Source organism: Heptranchias perlo, chromosome 34, assembly GCF_035084215.1.
Source record: "Heptranchias perlo isolate sHepPer1 chromosome 34, sHepPer1.hap1, whole genome shotgun sequence".
NCBI lineage: Eukaryota > Metazoa > Chordata > Chondrichthyes > Hexanchiformes > Hexanchidae > Heptranchias > Heptranchias perlo.
This window is the reverse complement of record NC_090358.1, coordinates 159,324-179,948: the sequence shown is the minus strand read 5'-3', so window position 1 is coordinate 179,948 and position 20,625 is coordinate 159,324. Positions and strand designations below refer to the sequence as shown.

At 46.5% G+C, this 20,625-nt stretch overlaps 1 protein-coding gene across 1 annotated transcript in view; it reads right to left on the bottom strand.

Moving 5' to 3' along the window:
• Positions 1-2,681: 2,681 nt before the first annotated feature.
• The window catches only part of cilp (cartilage intermediate layer protein, nucleotide pyrophosphohydrolase), a 57,431-nt gene continuing 39,487 nt past the window's right edge, over positions 2,682-20,625 (bottom strand). The window contains exons 7-9 of the mRNA XM_067971140.1: positions 19,525-19,633; positions 8,693-8,850; positions 2,682-5,450 (exon numbers count right to left, since the gene is read on the bottom strand). Of these exons, the coding sequence (XP_067827241.1) occupies positions 3,100-5,450; positions 8,693-8,850; positions 19,525-19,633 (2,618 nt within the window). The 3' untranslated portion in view covers positions 2,682-3,099. The remainder of the gene's footprint in view (positions 5,451-8,692; positions 8,851-19,524; positions 19,634-20,625) is intronic.

The following is a 20,625-nucleotide window of genomic DNA, read 5'->3' as shown; positions in this document are numbered from 1 at the left end:
CCAAAATAAGGATTTAAACAAAATTAAAACATACATATTTCACAATAACATGATTAAAATTATCATGTATTTCTCATGTATTTTGTGTGCATGGGTACTTTGACTGCCTCAACCTCTGACAAAGACCTGACCTTGGACAATCTTTTTGTTCAGAGCTGTAATGCTGTGATTTGAGTTTGGATTGTACAGTCTGAACACATGCAATGTCCCAGGACACATCAACGCCACTCAGTTAGTTGTACTGATAGAATATTTTTCTTAAGTTTTCAGCAATTTATAGGAACATAGGAGCAGGAATAGGCCATTCAGCCCCTCAAGCCCATTCTGCCATTCAATTAGATCATGGCTGATCTGTATCATAGAATCATAGAAAGTTACAGCACAGAAGGAGGCCATTCGGCCCATTGTGTCTGTGCTGGCCGATAAAGAGCTATCCAGCTTAATCCCACTTTCCAGCACTTGGTCCATAGCCCTGTAGATTACGGTACTTCAAGTGCACATCCAAGTACTTTTTAAATGCATTGAGGGGTTCTGCCTCTACTCCCTTTTCAGACCCTGAGTTCCAGACCCCCACCACCCTTTGGGTGAAAAAATTTCTCCTCAGCTCCCCTCAACTCCTTCTACCAATTACTTTAAATCAATGTCCCCTGGTCACTGACCCCTCGTCTAAGGTAAATAGGTCATCCCTATCCACTCTATCTAGTCCCATCATAATTTCATACACCTCAATTAAATCTCCCCTCAGCCTCCTTTGTTCCAAAGAAAACAACCCCAGCCTATCCAATCTGTCATCATAGCTAAAATTCTCCTGGCAACATCCTCGTAAATCTCCTCTGCACTCTCTCTAGTGCAATTACATCTTTCCTGTAATGTGGTGACCAGAACCGTACGCGGTGCTCAAGCTGTGGCCTAACCAATGTTTTATATAGTTCTAGCATAACCTCCCTGCTCTTATATTCTATGCCTCGGCTAATAAAGTATTCCGTATGCCTCCATCATAACTCCATTTACCCAGTTTGGTTCCGTATTCCTTGCCTAACAAAAATCTATCAATTTTGGTTTTGAAATTTTCAATTGACCCCCAGCCTCAACAACTTTTTGGGGGCGAGAATTCCAGATTTCCACTACACATTGTGTGAAGAAATGCTTCCTGACATTACCCCTGAATAGCTTAGCCCTAATTTTAAGGTTATGCCCACTTGTTCTGGACTCTCACACCAGAGGAAAGAGTTTCTATCTACCCTATTGACACCTTTAATCAGCTTAAACACCTCAATTAGATCACCTCTCAAACTTCTATATTCAAGGGAATACAAGCCTAGTCTATGCAACCTGTCCTCACAATTTAATCCTTTTAGCCCCGGTATCATTCTGGGGAATCTACGCTGCACCCCCTCCAAGGCCACTATATCCTTTCTGAGGTGCGGTGCCCAGAACTGAACGCAGTATCTCCAGATGTGGTCTAACCAGAGTTTTATATAACTGTAGCAGAACTTCCACCTTTTTGTATTCCAGCCCTCTTGAGATAAAGGCCAACATTCCATTAGCCTTTTTAATTATCTTTTGTACCTGTCCACTAGCTTTTAGTGATTTCTGTACTTGGACCCCTAAATCTTTTTACAGCAATGGATAGCGGGGCGCCCTAGTGTTGTGCGTGGGGAGATGGCACACTCACTTAACATATTTAAATCAGGCTCTCACAGTGCAATTGGGAGCCCGATTTAAAATTGACTGTTGCTGCGCAGGTTTCCCATGGGTTGGGAATTCAGCAGTGAAATGGAGGCGGGAGCTGCCAGCTCGACAAGGTAAGTGCCTTTCTCAGCACTCGTTGTGGACCAGGAAGAACAGGAGTGTTCCCCCCCAGCCTCGATCATCAGCCTCCCCCCCGCCCCCAGCCCTCCCGATTGTAGCCTCTCCCCCCTCCCGATCACTCCCTCTACCCCTCCCGATCACACTCTTCCCCTCCCCCCGATCACTCTCTCCCCCCTCCCAATTGCCAGGGACCACCCCCAAGGAACTAAATAGTGTTAATGAGATGCTGCCGTTAAGTTCGGCAGGATCTCCGCGTCCTCGGCCTTGCTGGGTTCTCCGGCCATTTGTGCCCCTCCTCTCACCCTCCCCCCTCTCCCCTCTCCCCTCCTCCCCATAAATATTGGGGCCATAGAATCTTGCAGCACAGGAGGAAGCCATTCGGTCCATCGTGCCTGTGCCGGCTCTTTGAAAGAGCTATCCAATTAGTCCCATTTCACTGCTCTTTCCCCATAGCCTTACAAATTTTTCCTCTTTCAAGTATTTATCCAATTCTCTTTTGAAAGTTATTAATGAATCTGCTTCCACCGCCCTTTCAGGCAGCACATTTCAGATCATAACAACTCGCTGCATAAAAAAATTCTTCTCATCTCCCCCTCTGGTTCTTTTGCAAATTATTTTAAATCTGTGTCCTTTGGTTTCCAACCCTCCTGTCAGTGGAAACAGTTTCTCCCTATTTACTCTATCAAAACCCCTCAAAATTTTGAACACCTCTATTAAATCTCCCCTTAAACTTCTCTGCTCTAAGGAGTATAACCCCAGTTTCTCTAATCTCTCTACAGAACCGAAGTCCCTATTCCCTGATAATTATTCGATAATAGAATCATATTTAACAAAAGAACATATGTTCTGTAGATTTAAAATTCAAGCAATTTATTTTACAAAGAACATGTATTCCATAATGCTAACTACATGCAGAATACACAATCATCAAAATAACAAAGGTTGGTATAGATTCAAGCTGTAAATTATACATAGAGGTGTTTAATATTGGTTCCAATACAGTTTTGTTGGAGCATGTTATTGAAAGTGGTGCAGTGCGTGTCCCCAAGGATCACAACCCAAATGTGAAGCTCTGGTTTCAAACACTGCAAGAAATAAATAGAATTTATATTTACGCATTTCAAAAAGAATAAGCTATTAATATCACAGTTCAATGGATGAACAGAATTGATTTCCTTCTTCAGGAAGAGTTGATTTCATAACTGGCTAATCAAGTTCCTGAAATCAGTTTGTTTGGAGCAAAGTGCTGGTTTAATCCACATCACTGAACTACAGGCTCTTCTGCCATTACTCTCTGTGTTGTGCTCTCCTCTGTTTTCTCAATCTATTAAACAGACGAAGGCCCAACAGATTGTCTCTCTGTCTCCTGCCTCTCTTTCCTCGTCCCATCTTCATGGAGTCCACAACTGATTGCCCAGGAGGGTTCTGCAGGCTCTGGAATACACTCTGCCGATTCATCTGTCTCTCCTTACAGTTGAAGGTCAATGCCACACCTACGTTAGACTTCATGACTCTAGAGGTACTGTCTGAACTTCCATCAAAGCATCTCCCCAGTGCTATTTCTTTGGCTGTCCTTGGATCCTGATCAGTTACTGTGTAGATTCCATAGTTGTGGCCAAGAGGATCGAGTGGGGCCAACATGGTAAACTCACTGGTGTCATTGTTGACAGCAAGAGGAAGGTGGTTGATGAGATATTCCCGTAACATATTGTTCACACTTTCTCTGTGGCAGTTGTCTTGAGGGATGATCTTCACTAATGTGCGGTCAATGCGTTCTTGGTCATAGAGCATTCCACTACATTTGAATTCCAAGCAAACAGCAGAGACACCCAGTTGGTCAATATCACGAGTACTCCGCACATCACGAATGCCGTAAAACTCTCCAGCTGTCCGTGGATGAGTTCCGCCCATGTTTCGAGATCTCACTGTGATCTCTTGAGGTCCACTGAGTTTCACCTTTATATAACAAGCTCTGAATTCCAATGGTCTTGGCCACCAAGCAAGATAATCTTCTGTCCAACTCAGTGGGTCATCTTCATTGAAAGCTACAGTGTTATAATCATATTTGTCTCCTTCAACTCTGTAAAATCGGAAATGGCCAGCACTAAATGAAGCCTCTTCACATTCTTCTAAGTTTTCATAAGGGTAAATAGGACCATTCATTTCATCTGGGACATTGGGAGTGGGTTTGGCTACATTTATTTTAAAAGCTGTCTTCTTAACTTTGGGATCTTCATGATCTGACCTTCTGTATTGCAGCTTATTTAAGTAGGACTGCTGAACACCTATTACATTGGGATCCATTTTGGGGGAGGATGCCACTGTCTCAAGTTCTTCTCCTCCCAGAGTTGCCATTACATAGGCAGAGTAAGCCTCCGGCCTATGGTCATCACAGAATGCTGGCACACACGCGCCGTTTGAACCAGTAATAACGCTGTCAAAACGACCCCAAGCCCTGGGATTGGAGGAAAATCCCACCATGGGCTCCAAGTTAATAAGAGACACAACAACTCCCTCCATCTGATCACCTGACATAAATCGTTCACCTCGAAAGGTTCTGACTTTCACATAGCACCTTCTGCTTTCAGGGACATCCAGGTTAAAAAGTCTTCTCTCTCGGATCTCCATGTTGCCCACCAGGAAGGTTCTCTCCTCTCGTTTTCCTCGTTGACTTCTAATAAAAGTGAAATCACCTTCCACTTCCCAGAAGCCTGTTTCAGGATTAAGTGACCACAGCTTCATTTTCTCCAAGTGTTCTGGCATTTTAACTTGCGCCGAGTCAAGAAAAACCTTTACCTGTCCTGCATTGAGGCTTTCCATTGCTGCTTCATCCATAAAATCAAGAGAAAACATACCGTATGTCCTCAAAGAAAGAACATCACCTTCATCATTAATGAAGTTCAGATCACTCTGGGCTGCCGAAGCCATAGAGATATCTCTTGGATCCAAGAATGTTACACTGGCTTTGACTAAGCCCCTATAGATGTCGCCATTCTGTCTATAGAAGGAGTTGGGGGGAATCTCCAGTTCCACTATGGGGTCTTGGCTTTCTGTTTCCCCCAGGGCGATGGTGTTGCTGATAGTGCAATCCAAAGTGACTGCAGACCTCTTCCTTACAAGTTTAATCTCATGAAACACAGAGCCTCCTTTTTTGTTAAAGGGCAGAACCTTTGTTGTATTCACAAATTTCTGATACCGATCCACAAAAGTGAGCACTAATCGATCTATGTCTGCAGGGACCTGAATGGAGAATGTTCCCTTGTACCCAGTCATACTGATCTTCTTTCCCATCATGAAAATCTGTCCAAACCGCATGGGTTCACCATTATCAGCAGCTATTGCACGCCCACGAACAATTGTCTTGGTTTCAACACACTTCTGACAGCCACAACTGTTAACCACCTTGATGGGAAGCATGTATTTGCTGCAGGAGATCTTCCTTTCTTCCAGTTTCACTGCCCCACAGCAGTAAGATGTATCTCTGCATCGTGACTCTGGTTCTTGCTCTCCAGCACACTTTGCTACAGGACATTTGCCCACGTCATAGTAAAAGGACTGGGTCAGGTTCTGGTAACAATCGTAAGGAAGTCGAATTAAGTGGCTCTCAGGTTTGCGGTTACAGGAAGGAACACCCAGGGCTGTTAAAATAATAACATTTCCAATAAACCTTCATACACTCAGACTTCCTTTTAAAGAAAAATAAAAAGAATTGCAATTGTATATCACATCTCTCAGAAGCATCTCAAAGCACTTCATATATGGTAAATTATGGTGATTTTTGGTATGTAAGAAATTGCGACACAAGAAGATTCCATAAATGACAAAAAGGTAAATGACCAGTTTTTGATGGTGTAATTTGAAGGAGAAATGCTGCAAAAGCTCCCTGCTCTTCTTCATAAAGTGCCACAAGATCTGAAGAGCTATTGGAGCAAATGGCCTTGAGTTTTATATCTAAACCTTGAAGGCGTCTCCAACAATGGAGCACCCTGTCAGTACTGCATTGGAGTGTCAGTCTTCTGGAATGCGCCTTTGCAAGGAAGGTCTGGAGAGAGATGCAGTGGTATCTGTCCAGGTTCAGCTCTACGGCTGTTCCCGGGGACGTACACCGAGACAGACATCAACTGCTGCTGGAAGACCATTAACTCAGTGAAAGACGCCCTTTGGTCTGTCCGAAACCTGCTGGTCTTCCAGTGCACGGAGCTGTCCTCGACCGAGTGTTGCAGACTGGCACATTCCAAGGTCCAGGACTACGTGCTCAGGGACGCACTGAGGCTGGGTGCGGCCGCCGCAAAGGCTCTGTGGGGAAAGGCAACCGTTTAGAGCCTTCCCGCCATTCTATACTGAGGGGCTGCAATCAGGGAAAACCCACCCCGGGCAGAATGTAAAATTCAAATTGCTGTAATGTACCTGTAATGAATCTGTAATGTACCTGTAATGAATCTGTAATCAATAATCTGTATTGAGTATAATGCAATGAGACACCCCAGAGTGTCATGAACTGTAATTATGTACAATGTGTTCATTGAACTGTACTTGATTTAACCTGCAAATTGTATAATCTGTATTATGTACATTTGGAATGTGATATGACAACTGTATTGTATGTTTTGCTACAAATTTTATGAATGAAGTATATTTTTTGAAAAAAAAATTGGAGTGTCAGCCCAGATTAGGGTGCAAGTCCTGGAACACAACCTTATTACTCAGAGGAGAGAGTGCTACCAACGGAACCAAACTGATACAAACATAAAACACAAAGGCTTTTAAATTCGGCTGCACAGTGCCCGTCTTTTGGGCGCTAACTGGTCTACTATGCCCTCAAAATGGCAGACAGGAAGCGCGCGCACATTTCTGGCTGGAACTGCGGCTCCGCCATATTGAGAAAAGAAAAAACAAAGACATCCAGCCAACTGCTCCCAGAGAAACTCAACCTGGGGGCCGCCTGCTCTAAACAGGTAAGTTTCAAATTCACTCACCTGAATGTGGAGTTGGGAGGAGCAGGAATCGCAACCCCCCCACCCCGATCCTCCCAAACTACCCCAAACCCGACCCCCTGACCCTCTCGAATCCCCCTGAACCCCCCCAACCCACTGACCCCCCCGACCCCCCCGATCCCCCACCGTGGCACAGTTGGTAGCACTCTCACCTCTGAGTCAGAAGACCATGGATTCAAGTCCAGAGACTTGAGCACAAAATCCAGGCCGACACTCCCAGTGCAGTACTGAGGGAGTGCCGCACTGTCAGAGGGTCAGTACTGAGGGAGTGCCGCACTGTCAGAGGGTCAGTACTGAGGGAGTGGTGCACTGTCAGAGGGTCAGTACTGAGGGAGTGTTGCACTGTCAGAGGGTCAGTACTGAAGGAGTGCCGCACTGTCAGAGGGTCAGTACTGAGGGAGTGGTGCACTGTCAGATGGTCAGTACTGAGGGAGTGCCGCACTGTCAGAGGGTCAGTACTGAGGGAGTGGTGCACTGTCAGATGGTCAGTACTGAGGGAGTGGTGCACTGTCAGATGGTCAGTACTGAGGGAGTGGTGCACTGTCAGAGGGTCAGTACTGAGGGAGCGCTGCACTGTCGGAGGCACAGTCTGCCCTCTGTAAAAGATCCCATGGCTACTATTCGAAATGATGTATTGTATATTCGGAGACCTTGCAGGTAACACCTGTCTGTCTGCACACTGATTGCCTTGGCAACGGGCAGTTGAAAAAACTGTCTGTAATCACCAAGCATTGTTCTGTGATTTATAAATGCGATTTCATTTCGAGGATTTCATTTCCAACAACGTTCACCTGACGAAGGAGGAAGCCTCTGAAAGCTTGTGAATTTAAAATAAAATTGCTGGACTATAACTTGGTGTTGTAAAATTGTTTACTATTCGAAAGACAGGGGAATTCTCTCCGGTGTCCTGCCCAATATTTATCCTTCGACCAACATCACTAAAACAGATTATCTGGTCATTATCACATGGCTGTTTGTGGGATCTTGCTGTGCACAAATTGGCTGCCACATTTCATAGGAACATAGGAACAGGAGTAGGCCGTTTAGCCCCTCGAGCCTGTTCCGCCATTCAATGAGATCATGGCTGATCTGTGATCTAACTCCATATACCTGCCTTAGCCCCATATCCCTTAATACCTTTGGTGAACAAAAATCTATCAATCTCAGATTTAAAATTAACAATTGAGCTAGCATCAATTGCCGTTTGCGGAAGAGAGTTCCAAACTTCTACCACCCTTTGTGTGTAGAAGTGTTTCCTAACTTCACTCCTGAAAGTCCTGGCTCTAATTTTTAGACTGTGTCCCCTAGTCCTAGACTCCCCAACCAGCGGAAATAGTTTCTCTCTATCCACCCTATCAGTTCCCTTTAACATCTTGAAAACTTCAATCAAATCACCCCTTAATCTTCTAAATTCCAGGGAATACATCCCTAGTTTGTGTAATCTCTCTTTGTAATTTAACCCTTGCAGTCCTGGTATCATTCTAGTAAATATACGCTGCACTCCCTTCCAAAGCCAATTTATCCTTCCTAAGGTGTGGTGCTCAGAACATTTTTAAAAGTTAAACACTGTTTCCTACATTACAACAGTGACTACACTTCAAAAGTGATTTATTGGCTTTATATCCTGAGGTCATAAAAGGGGCTATATAAATACAAGTCAGTCTGTTTGTCTTTCTATCGATCTGTCTGTCTTTTTTTTGTTTTAAAAAAGGATCTGGTCCATTCCTTCATTTGTGCACAAGGTAGAGTCAATTGGTCTAGAAATTTTTTGAGGCGCTAACCAGCCTACTATGGTCCCAATATAGACAATCGGATAACTAAGTTCATGAAGTTTTTTACATAATGATGTCTAGCTATAAATGAGGTTCGTTTAGTTATTTAATTACCTATTACAGTAAGTGTAGCTGGCTGGGATTTGACAGAGCCTGCACTGTTGCTAGCTTGGCACACGTACTGCCCAGCATGTGTTGGCTGCAGCTGCCTTAACACAAGCTTACTGTCATATCCGGGTGTCTTCACGTTCAGCACAGAGCCATTATGATACCTGCAAAGATAGATGGGAGACAACTTAAAGGAGAGAAACCCACAGAACTTAAATGGAACAGAAAAACACAATGCAAAGGCCTAGAATTTCCACCTGCCCCCTTCTAATCTAGAGCAGGCAGGGCAGACACAAACGTGGAGAGATGCTCATTGCATCCTGCTTCTTGCTCCCACCTCCATCTATTTCCTGGTGCAGTACACGCCTTTACCCAAATGTGGGTGATGTACGCAAAACAAATTCAAATGAGGGAAATACATCCTCCAAGATATCTATTAAGACCAGGTATCCAGCTTGTGTAAGTGCTCACAGATTGTTGCCTTACTGTTAGAATTTGCTTTGCGTTCCATCAAAGTTAATCACATCTTGATGTGATTATCAGATAAGGATATGTGTTAATATCAGAGATTAGCTGGAACAATGGAGGCCGGCCAGTCATCACATTATCTATCTGGGATGCCAGGGCATCTCTTGTCCCTTTGTATTGCCAGGTAGGAGACATCAGGTTAAACTGATTAGCAATTCATAGAATCATAGAAAGTTATGGCACAGAAGGAGGCCATTCGGCCCATCTTGTCCGTGCCGGCCGAAAAAGAGCTATCCAGCTTAATCCCACTTTCCAGCACTTGGTCCGTAGTTTACTGCACTTCAAGTGCACATCCAAGTACTTTTTAAATGAGTTTCAGGCAGTGAGTTCCAGACACCAACATCCTCTGGGTAAAAAAATTTCTCCTCAGCTCCCCTCTAATCCATCTACCAATTACTTTAAATCTATACCCCCCTGGTCACTGACCCCATCTGCTAAGGGAAGTAAGTCCTCCCTATCCACTCTATCTAGTCCCGTCATAATTTTATATATCTCAATTAAAACTCCTCTCAGCCTCCTTGGTTCCAAAGAAAACAACCCCAGCTTATCCAATCTTTTCTCCTAGCTAAAATTTTCCAGCCCTGGCAACATCCTCGTAAATTCCTCTGTACCCTCTCTAGTGCAATCACATCTTTCCTGTAGTGGTGGCCAGAACTGTGCACAGTACTCAAGCTGCGGCCTAACTGGCGTTCTATACATTTCCAGCATAACCTCTCTGCTCTTATATTCTATGCCTCGGCTAATAAAGGAAAGTATCATGTATGCCTTTTTAACCACCTTATCTATCTGTCCTGCTACCTTCAGGGATCTGTGGACATGCAATCCAAGGTCCCCCACTTCCTCTACACCTCTCACTATCCTCCCATTTATTGTCTCTTGCCTTGTTTGCCCTCCCCAAACGCATTACCTCACACTTCTCTGGATTGAGTTCCATTTGCCACTTTTCTGCCCACCTGACCAGTCCATTGATATCTTCCTGCAGTCTACAGTTTTCCTCCTCACTATCAACCACACAGCCAATTTTTGTATCATCTGCAAATTTCTTGATCAAGCCCCCACATTCAAGTCCAAATCATTAATATATACCAAAAAAAGCAAGGGGCCTAGTACTGAGCCTTGCGGCACCCCACTGGAAACAGCCTTCCAGTTGCAAAAACACCCGTCAACCATTACCCTTTGCTTCCTGCCACTGAGCCAATTTTGGATCTAATTAGCCACTTTCCCTTGGATCCCATGGGCTTTTACTTTTTTGACCACTCTGCCATTGGAACTTTGTCAAAAACCTTGCTAAAATCCATGTACACTACATCAAATGCTTTACCCTCATCGACCCTCCTTGTTACCGCCTCAAAAAATTCAATCGTTAGTCAGACAAGACCTTCCCTTAACAAATCCATGTTGACTGTCCTTGATTAACCCGTGCCTTTCTAAATGACTATTTATCCTGTCCCTCATGATTGATTCCAATAATTTGCCCACCACTGAGGTTAGGCTGACTGGCCTATAATTACTCAGTCTATTTCTTTCAACTTTTTTAAACAACAGTAGGAGGGAGGGCAACCGCAGAGAGAGATGCGTCGCAGAGGGCACTACCCTCGCCACAGGGTCCACAGACCGAGGCTCAGCTTCCTGGACCTTTCTGAGCAGCAGTGCACATGGAGGCTCAGAGTCACTCGACATGTAGTCGTGGACATCTGCAGCCTCCTTCATGCCGAGCTGCTCTCGGCTGGCCCGAGCACCATCTTCTTACCTGTCGCTGTCAAAGTCACCACTGCCCTCAACAACTTCTCCTCCGCATCCTTCCGGGGTGCCACCAGGGACATCGCTGACGTCTTTCAGTCATCTGCACAAAAGAGCCCTGCAAATACACCTACACCCACTCTGCAGTGACACAATGGGTGGCATCAAGTATGCGTGTTCATGGTGAACCCCATGAAAGGGACCTATTCCACAAGCCAGTCAAGAATGGGCAAGACATGGCAGTAGTGGTGATAATAATAAGATTTATTGTGCATGTGAAATAAAACAAATATAAATAAAAAACATGACAAATCGTCAGACACCCTTGTGCATTCCCTTTGAGCTCACAAAACCTTCGCCTTGCGTTTCCGGGAACCCCTACGTGGTGCTTCCTCTGTGGCTTTAGCAGAGGTAGTGGCAGGTTGCTCTTGTCCATGCCCTGACCGATGAGATGCTTTGGGCCGATGCCCTCTGGGTTTGGGTGCCCGTGAGGGCCCCTCCAAAGACTGCTCCACCTACACCTGTGCAGGGGCAGACTCGACCACCTGGAGAGGGGGCAGCATTGCGGGTACTGGTTGAGAGGGGGGCAACGGGTGAGACATGGGAGCGCTTTGAGTGGTGTCCCCATTTCCATGTCCATGCTGGACGGCAGTTTGGAGGACTTGTGTGAGGCCTTGGAAGGCCACTTGTAAAGTATCTGTCAGCCTGTTCAAGGCGGCAGAATGTTGCTCACCCTGAATCCGAACGGCCATTGTCAGGGCCTGACTGGACTCATTGTTGAGCCGTGCTTGACGCTCGAGGGAGGCTAGCCTTTCCTCCATCGCAGACATTCCCGCACCTACCCGCGACACTATCTCAGAGATGCCTTCACGTCCCTGCGACACTTTCTCGGAGATACCCTCCTGTACCTGTGCCACCATTCCCCTCATGCAGGAGTTGGACTCCTCCATCCTCTGCGTGATTGTGGAGAGTGCGCGTGGCACCTGTTCCAGCGCCTCGGCAAAGTGCTGCTGCCTCTCGACGACTCTCCTTTTCATGGCTGGCCCCCAGGGTTCAGCATCTGTGTCCAGCTGAGCAGAGCCTGGAGAAGAGTGCTCCCACCGACACGGACTCTCCACGGCTGCCCCTGCCACCAGGGTCTGCTCGTGCTCACATGTGCATGGTGACTCACCATGTGCAAGCCCAACTAAGTGAGGACGGGGACCCACCAAGGCGTATGTATCTGCGCTGGAGGATGCTTGGCTCAGATGTGACGATGGACCCTCAGAGGCCGGTAGGTCCTCTGAGGAATCGCCCTCCACGGTCATGGCACTCGCAGATGGCCCTGCAAGATAACAGAAAGCAATATTAGGCATGTGGACAGATGTTGAGGTGCTGCAGATGCCAAGTGATGCTAAGATCATTCGCTATCATGAGTGCTGAGTGTTAGCTTTCTGTCACCGGCCGCTTGTGCAATCCCAGCCTCGGCATCCGCCATGGACAGGCACTCCAGCATGCGGCTGACGTCCAATGCCTGCTGCTCCGCGTCCGTTAGGACCACCTGGTGTGGCGGGCCCCCTCCGGCCCGTGCCCTCTCCCGGGCGTTCTGGCATCTCTTCTCCTATCAAGGCAAAACACAGGCGTGATTGAGTGATGGTTACATGGTGAGCCGCTGCATGCATTGGTGTGGGTGGGGTTGAGCGTGAGGGAGATGCATGGGAGGGTGCGTGTGCAACATAGCCATGATATTGTATGAGGATTGGGTTGCGTGGTAGTGTTCGAATGGGAACTGAGGCGGTGAGTACGTGCAGGCAAGGTGAGGATGGTAGTTGAGTGGATGTGAGGAGTGATGCGAGAGCATTGTGGTGGCAGTGCAGAAGGGGTTGTGTGGTGGTGGAGGTGATGTGGAAGACGGAGTGTGGGAGAATGCGTAAGTATACTCACTTTGCCTGACCTGATTAGGTCATTAAATCTCTTCCTGCACTGGACCCAGGTTTGTGCCACATTGCCGCAGCTGGTGACCTCCTCGGCCACCTCCAGCCAGGCCGCCTTTGTGGTGGAGGGAGGGCACTTCCTCCCATCAGACGGGAAAAAGATTTCCCTCCTCCTCCTCACCCCATCCAGCAGCAGCTGGAGTGAGGAGTCTGAAAATCATGGGGCAGCCTTCCCTCTGGCCTGCTGCATGGTTCAGCATTGGTTGTTTGCTGCAGGAGGAGCATTGGTGGACTGCCTCTTTAAATAGGGCTCCTCCAGCTGACAGACCTTACTGCGCATGCGCAGTCCGCCCGCCACGCAGCTTACCAGCGGGAAACCCGGAAGCACAGGTAAGCGGCTCCAATTAGCCTGCAATTGTGTGCGGAGCACACTGATTTCACCGGGCGCGTTACCCACACGCCCAGTCGACCCCCCCGCTGAGAACCCGCCGCCCTGCTAATATCGAGCCCTAAGTGTCACTCCGCTATCACCTTGTACTTACTGGCCTCCATTGGCTCCCCCTCCCACAACACGCTTTAAAAGATTTGTTCTCAGGATAAGGTCAACACTGATGAAAACTTGTTTATTGCTCATCCTTTGTTGTCCTGAGAAGGTGGTGGTGTTTCTTTTTGCTTTGTAATAACTGTTTTATAACAAAATAGTTTGTTAGGCCACATCAGTGGGCATTAAGAGACAACCCTGTTCGAAAAAGGGGAGATGGTTAAACCCGGCAATTACAGGCCAGTCAGCCTAATGTCAGTGGTGGGAAAACTTTTAGAGACAATAATCTGGGACAAAATTAATTGGCACTTGGAAAAGTGTGAGTTAATAAATGAAAGTCAGCACGGATTAGTTAAAGGAAAATCGTGTTTGACTAACTTGATTGAGTTCTTTGATAAAGTAACGGAGAGGGTTGATGAGGGTAGTGCGGTTGATGTGTAAATGGACTTTCAAAAGGCGTTTGATAAAGTATCACACAATAGACTTGTCCATGGGATTAAAGGGACAGTGGCAGAGTGGATACAAAATTGGCTAAGGGACAGAGAGCAGAGAGTAGTGGTGAACGATTGGTATACAGGGTATAATTTCAAAGTTTGCAGACGACATAAAACTCGGAAATGTAGTAAACAATATGGCAGATAGTAACAGACTTCAAGAGGATATAGACAGACTGGTGAAATGGGCAGACATACGGCAGATGAAATTTAACAGAGAGAAGAGTGAAGTGATACATTTTGGTAGGAAGAATGAGGAGAGGCAATATAAACTAAATGGTACAATTTTAAAGGGGGTGCAGGAACAGAGAGACCTGGGGGTGCACATATTCAAATCTTTGACAAGTTGACAAGACTGTTAAAAAAGCATATGGGATCCTGGGCTTTATTAATAGAGACAGAGAGTACAAAAGCAAGGAAGTTATGCTAAACCTTTATAAAACACTGGTTAGGCTTCAGCTGGAGTATTGTGTTCAATTCTGGACACCACACTTTAGGAAGGATGTCAAGGCCTTTGAGAGGGTGCAGAAGGGATTTACTAGAATGGTACCAGGGATGAGGGACTTCAGTTATCTGGAGAGACTGGAGAAGCTGAGGTTGTTCACCTTAGAACAGAGAAGGTTAAGGGGAGATTTAATAGAGGTGGTAAGTAAGGAGAAACCGCTTCCAATGGCAGAAGGGTCGGTAACCAGAGGACACAGATTTAAGATGATTGGCAAAACAGCCAGAGGCACCATGAGGAAACATTTTTTTTACACAGCGAGTTGTAATGATCTGGAATGCATTACCTGAAAGGGTGGTGGAAGCAGATTCAATAGCAACTTTCAAAAGGAAATTAGATAAATGCTTGAGGGGAAAAAAACTACAGGGCAATGGGGAAAAAGCAGGGGAATGGGACTAATTGGATAGCTCTTTCAAAGAGCCAGCACAGGCACAATGGGCCAAATGGCCTCCTCCTGTGCTGTACTTACTATGATACTATAATACTATGCACCATGCAGTATGGGGCTGGAGTCACATGTAGCCCAAACCAGGTACAGTGGCAGCTTCCTTCTTTAAAGGACATTAGTGAACCAGTAGGGTTTTTACAATAATCATGATCATTTTTGTAGTTTAGCGCACAGTGCCAGGCAATGACTATCTCCAACACGAGAGAGTCTAACCACCTCCCCATGACATTCAATGGCATTACCACCACCGAATCCCCCACCATCAACACCCTGGGGGTCGCCATTGACCAGAAACTCAACTGGACCAGCCAAATAAATGCTGTGGGTACTAGAGCAGGTCAGAGGCTGGGTATTCTGTGGTGCGTGGCTCACATCCTGACTCTCCAAAGCCTCTCCACCACCTATAAGGCACAAGTCAGGAGTGTGCTGGAATATTCTCCACTTGCCTGGATGTGTGTAGCTTCAACAACACTCAAGAAGCTGAACACTATCCAGGACAAAGCAGTCCGCTCGATCGGCACCCCATCAACCACCCTAAACATTCACTCCCTCCACCACAGGCGCACTGTGGCTGCAGTGTGTACCATCCACAGGATGCACTGCAGCAACGCACCAAGGCTTCTTCGACAGCACCTCCCAAACCCGTGACCTCCTCCCAGCAGGACAAGGGCAGCAGGCGCATGGGAACACCATCATTTCCAAGTTCCCCTCCAAGTCACACACCATCCTGATTTGGAAATATATCGGCCGTTCCTTCATCGTCGCTGGGTCAAAATCCTGGAACACCCGACCTAACAGCACTGTGGGAGAACCTTCACCACACGGACTGCAGCGGTTCAAGAAGAAGGCGGCTCACCACCACCTTCTCAAGGGGCAACTAGGGATGGCCAATAAATAGCGGCCTTGCCAGCAACGCCCACATTCCGAGAATGAATTTTTAAAAAATTACCAGATTTATTGATTTCAATTTCACAATTTGCCACGATGGTATTTAAACTCACGGTCCCTGAAATTCTACCCTGTTCTCAGCGTTTATTCAGTGTAAAGTCGGGGCATCTTTTTGTACTTGGCAAACCATTTCCGCTAGTTCCCCAATCGGTCATCTTGTTTCCATATGGTTTTTAGCTCTTCCCATGATCAGCCCACCATGATACCAGCCAGCTAATTTAAATATATTTAAATGAGGGCCATTGTCAATGAAGTCCTGAATTTCCTGGTTTTGATCAGGAGTAGGAGCAGGAAGGGGAGGAGGATGAGAGGAAGTGACCAGCAGTAAACTTAGCAGCCAGAGTTCTAAGAGACAAAGGAACGTAGGAAGGAACAGGAGGAGGCCATTCAGCCCCTCGAGCCTGTTCCACTATTCAATTAGATCATGGCTGATCTGTATCTTAACTCCATCTACCTGCCTTGGTTCCATAGCCCTTAATACCCTTGCCTAACAAAAATCCATCAATCTCAATCTTGAAATTTTCAATTGACCCCCAGCCTCAGCAGCTTTTTGGGGGAGAGAATTCCAGATTTCCACTATCCTTTGTGTGAAGAAGTGCTTCCTGACATCACCTCGAACAGCCTAGCTCTAATTTTAAAGTTATGCCCCCTTGTTCTGGACTCTCACACCAGAGGAAATGATTTCTCTCTATCTGCCCTGTCAACACCTTTAATCATCTTAAACATCTCAATTAGATCACCCCTTAATCTTCTATACTCAAGGGAATCCAAGCCTAGTCTGTGCAACCTGTCCTCATTATTTAACCCTTTTAGTCCCGGTATCATTCTGGTGAATCTGTACTGCAGCCCCTCCAAGGCCAATATATCCTTCCTGAGGTGTGGTGCCTAGAATTGAATGCAGTCTCTCCAGATGCGGTCTAACCAGAGCTTTATATAACTGGAGCAGAACTTCCAACCCTTTGTATTCCAGCCCTCTTGAGATAAAGGCCAAAATTCCATTAGCATTTTAAATTAATTTTTTGTACATGTCCATTAGTTTTTATTGATTTCCCTACATGGACCCCTAAATCTCTCTGCTCCAACACAGTTCCTAGCTTCTTACGATTTAGAAAATACACTGATCTATCTTCCTTACGTCCAAAGTGGATGACCCTGCACATCCCCACATTGAACTCCATCTGCCATAGTTTTGTCCACTCGCTTAATCTATCAATGTCCCTTTGCAACTTTCTGCTCCCATCTACATTATTTACTGTGCCACCTAACTTAGCGTCATAAGCAAACTTAGATATACAGCTCTCTATTCCTTCATCTAAGTCATGTATAAATATAGTGAAAAGCTGAGGCCTCAGTACAGATCCCTGGGGGACACTCTAGTCACATCCTGTCAATTAGAGTACATACCCATTATCCCTACTCTCCGTCTTCCACCTCCTAACCAACACCCTGCCCATGTCAAAAGGTTGCCCCCAGTTCCATATGCTTTCATTTTTGCTAACAGTCTCTTATGTGGAACCTTATCGAATGCCTCCTGGAAGTCCATATAAATAACATTATAGACACTCCCTTATCTACCACATTAGGTACCTCCTCAAAAAGTTCAACTGGGTTCGTTAGACATAACTTACCCGTTACAAATCCATGCTGGCTCTCTATGATCAGCTCATGTTTGTCCAAGTGCTCAGTCATTCTGTCCCTAATGACAGATTCCACTAACTTCCCCACAACAGACGTTAGATTAATAGACCTATAATTTCCTGGTTTCTCTCTCCCACCCGTCTTAAATAGTGGAGTGACATTGGCAATTTTCCAATCCAAGGGAACAATTCCTGAATCAAGAGAGTTTTGGAAGATAATGACTAATGCATCAACAATTTCCTCACCTACTTCTTTTAATACCCTGGGATGAAAACCATCAGGTTGTGGAGATTTGTCAATTTTCAATCTCATTATTTTCTCCATTACCATTTTTTTACTTATATGAAATCCAATAAAGACCAGCCGATCGAGGATTGCTTCACCTGAACCATTCCCAATACACCAACAATCCCACAATCATTATGACCATCGTCCTTACTTCCACCATCCCATTGTCTTCCTTCACTCCAGAATTATGGATCTTGCCCTCACTTCACTACAAAGATAAATACCAAATCCAGAACAAAAAACAAATTTATTAAACAAATATTGTCAAAGCATGGCAAACACAATCATGAATAACCCTTATGCAAGTCCTTAGTGCCTGTCTTTTGTGTGCTCCTTTCCCCATCCTAGTGCTCGTATGAAGTATATTCCCCAGGGGCTGCGGCTTAGGTGGTTGGAGGCTGCTGAGCTTCCATTGGAGTCTTCAGATGACCTTGAGCAGCTCTGGGCCTCTCGGCCTGGGCCGGGGCAGTCTGGCCCAGGTGGCTGTGTGGCACTAACATGGGCACTGGTGGATTGGGTGTTGGGAGAGCATGGAGCTCTCATGGAGCCCTGGCCACTCTCCTGGGATGGCACCTCAGCAATCCTAGGGCTCTGCTGGAGAACAGAGTGCAGGAGTGATGTGATGCTCTGGAAGCTCCTATCAACAGTAGGCATCAGAGCCAAGATAGCAGCTATGAGAGATGTCTGGTGGGCGCCACTGTGGCGTTGATGGAGCTGACCACTCGGTCCATGTTGGACAGAATGGTCTCCATGCTCTGCGTGAAGCCTTGACACAAGTTGGTCAAGCTCACTGGAAGGCGGCCCAGTGCACCAAACATTTCGTGGTATATTCCCATCAGCCTTCTTCGGTAGCGTGGGCCTTTGAACTGAGTCCTCCAGCGAGCTGGCACCTGTGTCGTCCTATTCCCTGTACTGGCTCCTGCACACTTGTGCCCAGTGATTCACCACGTGTGGACACCTCCTCTAACCTATCCTCTAAAGTCCGCATAGTGCCAGTCTCTCAGTGCTGGCTGCAGCCATTTCTATGTTCAGAAATGTTCCCTTCATTCTGCATTGTGAGATTATAATCAGCTGGCCGCATGAATGTTATGTGCTGCTTAAGTCAACACTAACACTTGCATGCAGCGCTCCCTGCCCCCACCCCCTGCACCCCCACCCCCTGCGCACCCACCCCCTGTGCACCTACCCTGAGCCCCATCCCCAAGCCTGCCCCCGTGCCACCGTCCCCTGCGCCCCTGCACCCCCTGCCCTCTACATTGCAAGGACCACATACATCTACCCCTTTACCGTTGCTTGTCTCCACCCCTACCTCAGCTCATCTGCCACTGAAACCCTCATTCAGTTCCTTGTGACCTCCAGATTTGATGACTTCAATGGTCTCTTGGGCTTTCATCCTCCACCTCTACAAAGTTCAGCTCATCAAAACTCTGCTGCTTGTAACCTATTCCACACCAAGTCACCTCTATCTTGTTCACTTCCGTTGGTTCCTGGTTTCCTAATGCCTCATATTTAAAATTCCTATCCTTGTATTCAAATCTCTCCATGACCTCACCCCTCCCTATCTCTGTAACCTCCTCCAACATCCCCCTCCCCCGCCCCAGAACTCTCCATTCCTCTGACTCTGGCATCTTGGGCATCATTGGTGGCCGTGCCTTCAGCCACCGATGCCCTTGTTCTGGAGCAGTGTTGGGGGAGGTTTGTGGCTGTAGAGGAGGTACACAGATGGAGATAGGAGAGGCAATGAAGGGATATAAACACAAAAATGACAATTTTAAGTTTAAATGAAAAGAATTCTTACCAGAAGTATTTGTCAGGTGGGGGATCACACAGAACCTTGCAGCAGAAAGTTACACTCTGCCCCTCACGTCGGACTTTGCTCACCGGCTGTTTCGAGATGTATGGCTTCTCTACATTGCACAAAGAATAAGATTTAGCAAAACAAAAAAAGATTCTCAAATGATTCCAGGAAGTTGTGTACGTTCTTGGTTTGATTGTTTCCTGTTCCTCTGGTTGTATTAGTTGAGTCCTGATTATATAGATTGTGGTGTCCTAGTTATGTAGATTGTGTCCTGGTTATATAGGTTGTGGTGTCCTAGTTTTGTAAGTTGTGTCCCGGTTATATAGGTTGTGGTGTCCTAGTTTTGTAGGTTGTGTCCTGGTTACAGAGGTTGTGGTGTCCTAGTTATGTGGGTTATGTCCTGGTTATAAAAGTTGTGGTGTCCTGGACAAATCCAATCCAGCCAATTACCGCCCCATCAGTCCACTCTCAATCATCAGCAAAATAATGGAAGGTGTCCTAGACCGTGCTATCAGGCGGCACTTACTCACCAATAACCTGCTCACCGATGCTCAGTTTGGGTTCCGCCAGGACCACTCGACTCCAGACCTCATTACAGCCTTGGTCCAAACATGGACAAAAGAGCTGAATTCCGGAGGTGAGGTGTGAGTGACTGCCCTTGACATCAAGGCAGCATTTGACCGAGTGTGGCACCAAGGAACCCGAGTAAAATAGAAGTCAATGGGAATCAGAGGGAAAACTCTCCAGTGGCTGGATGCATACCTAGCACAAAGGAAGATGGTAGTGGTTGTTGGAGGCCAATCATCTCAGGCCCAGGACATTGCTGCAGGAGTTCCTCAGGGCAGTGTCCTTGGCCCAACCATCTTCAGCTGCTTCATCTATGACCTTCCCTCCATCATAAGGTCAGAAATGGGGATGTTCACTGATGATTGCACAGTGTCCAGTTCCATTCGTAACCCCTCAGATAATGAAGCAGTCCGTGCCCGCATGCAGCAAGACCTGGACAACATCCAGGCTTGGGCTGATAAGTGGCAAGTAACATTCGCGTCAGACAAGTGCAAGGCAATGAACATCTCCAACAAGAGAGAGTCTAACCATCTC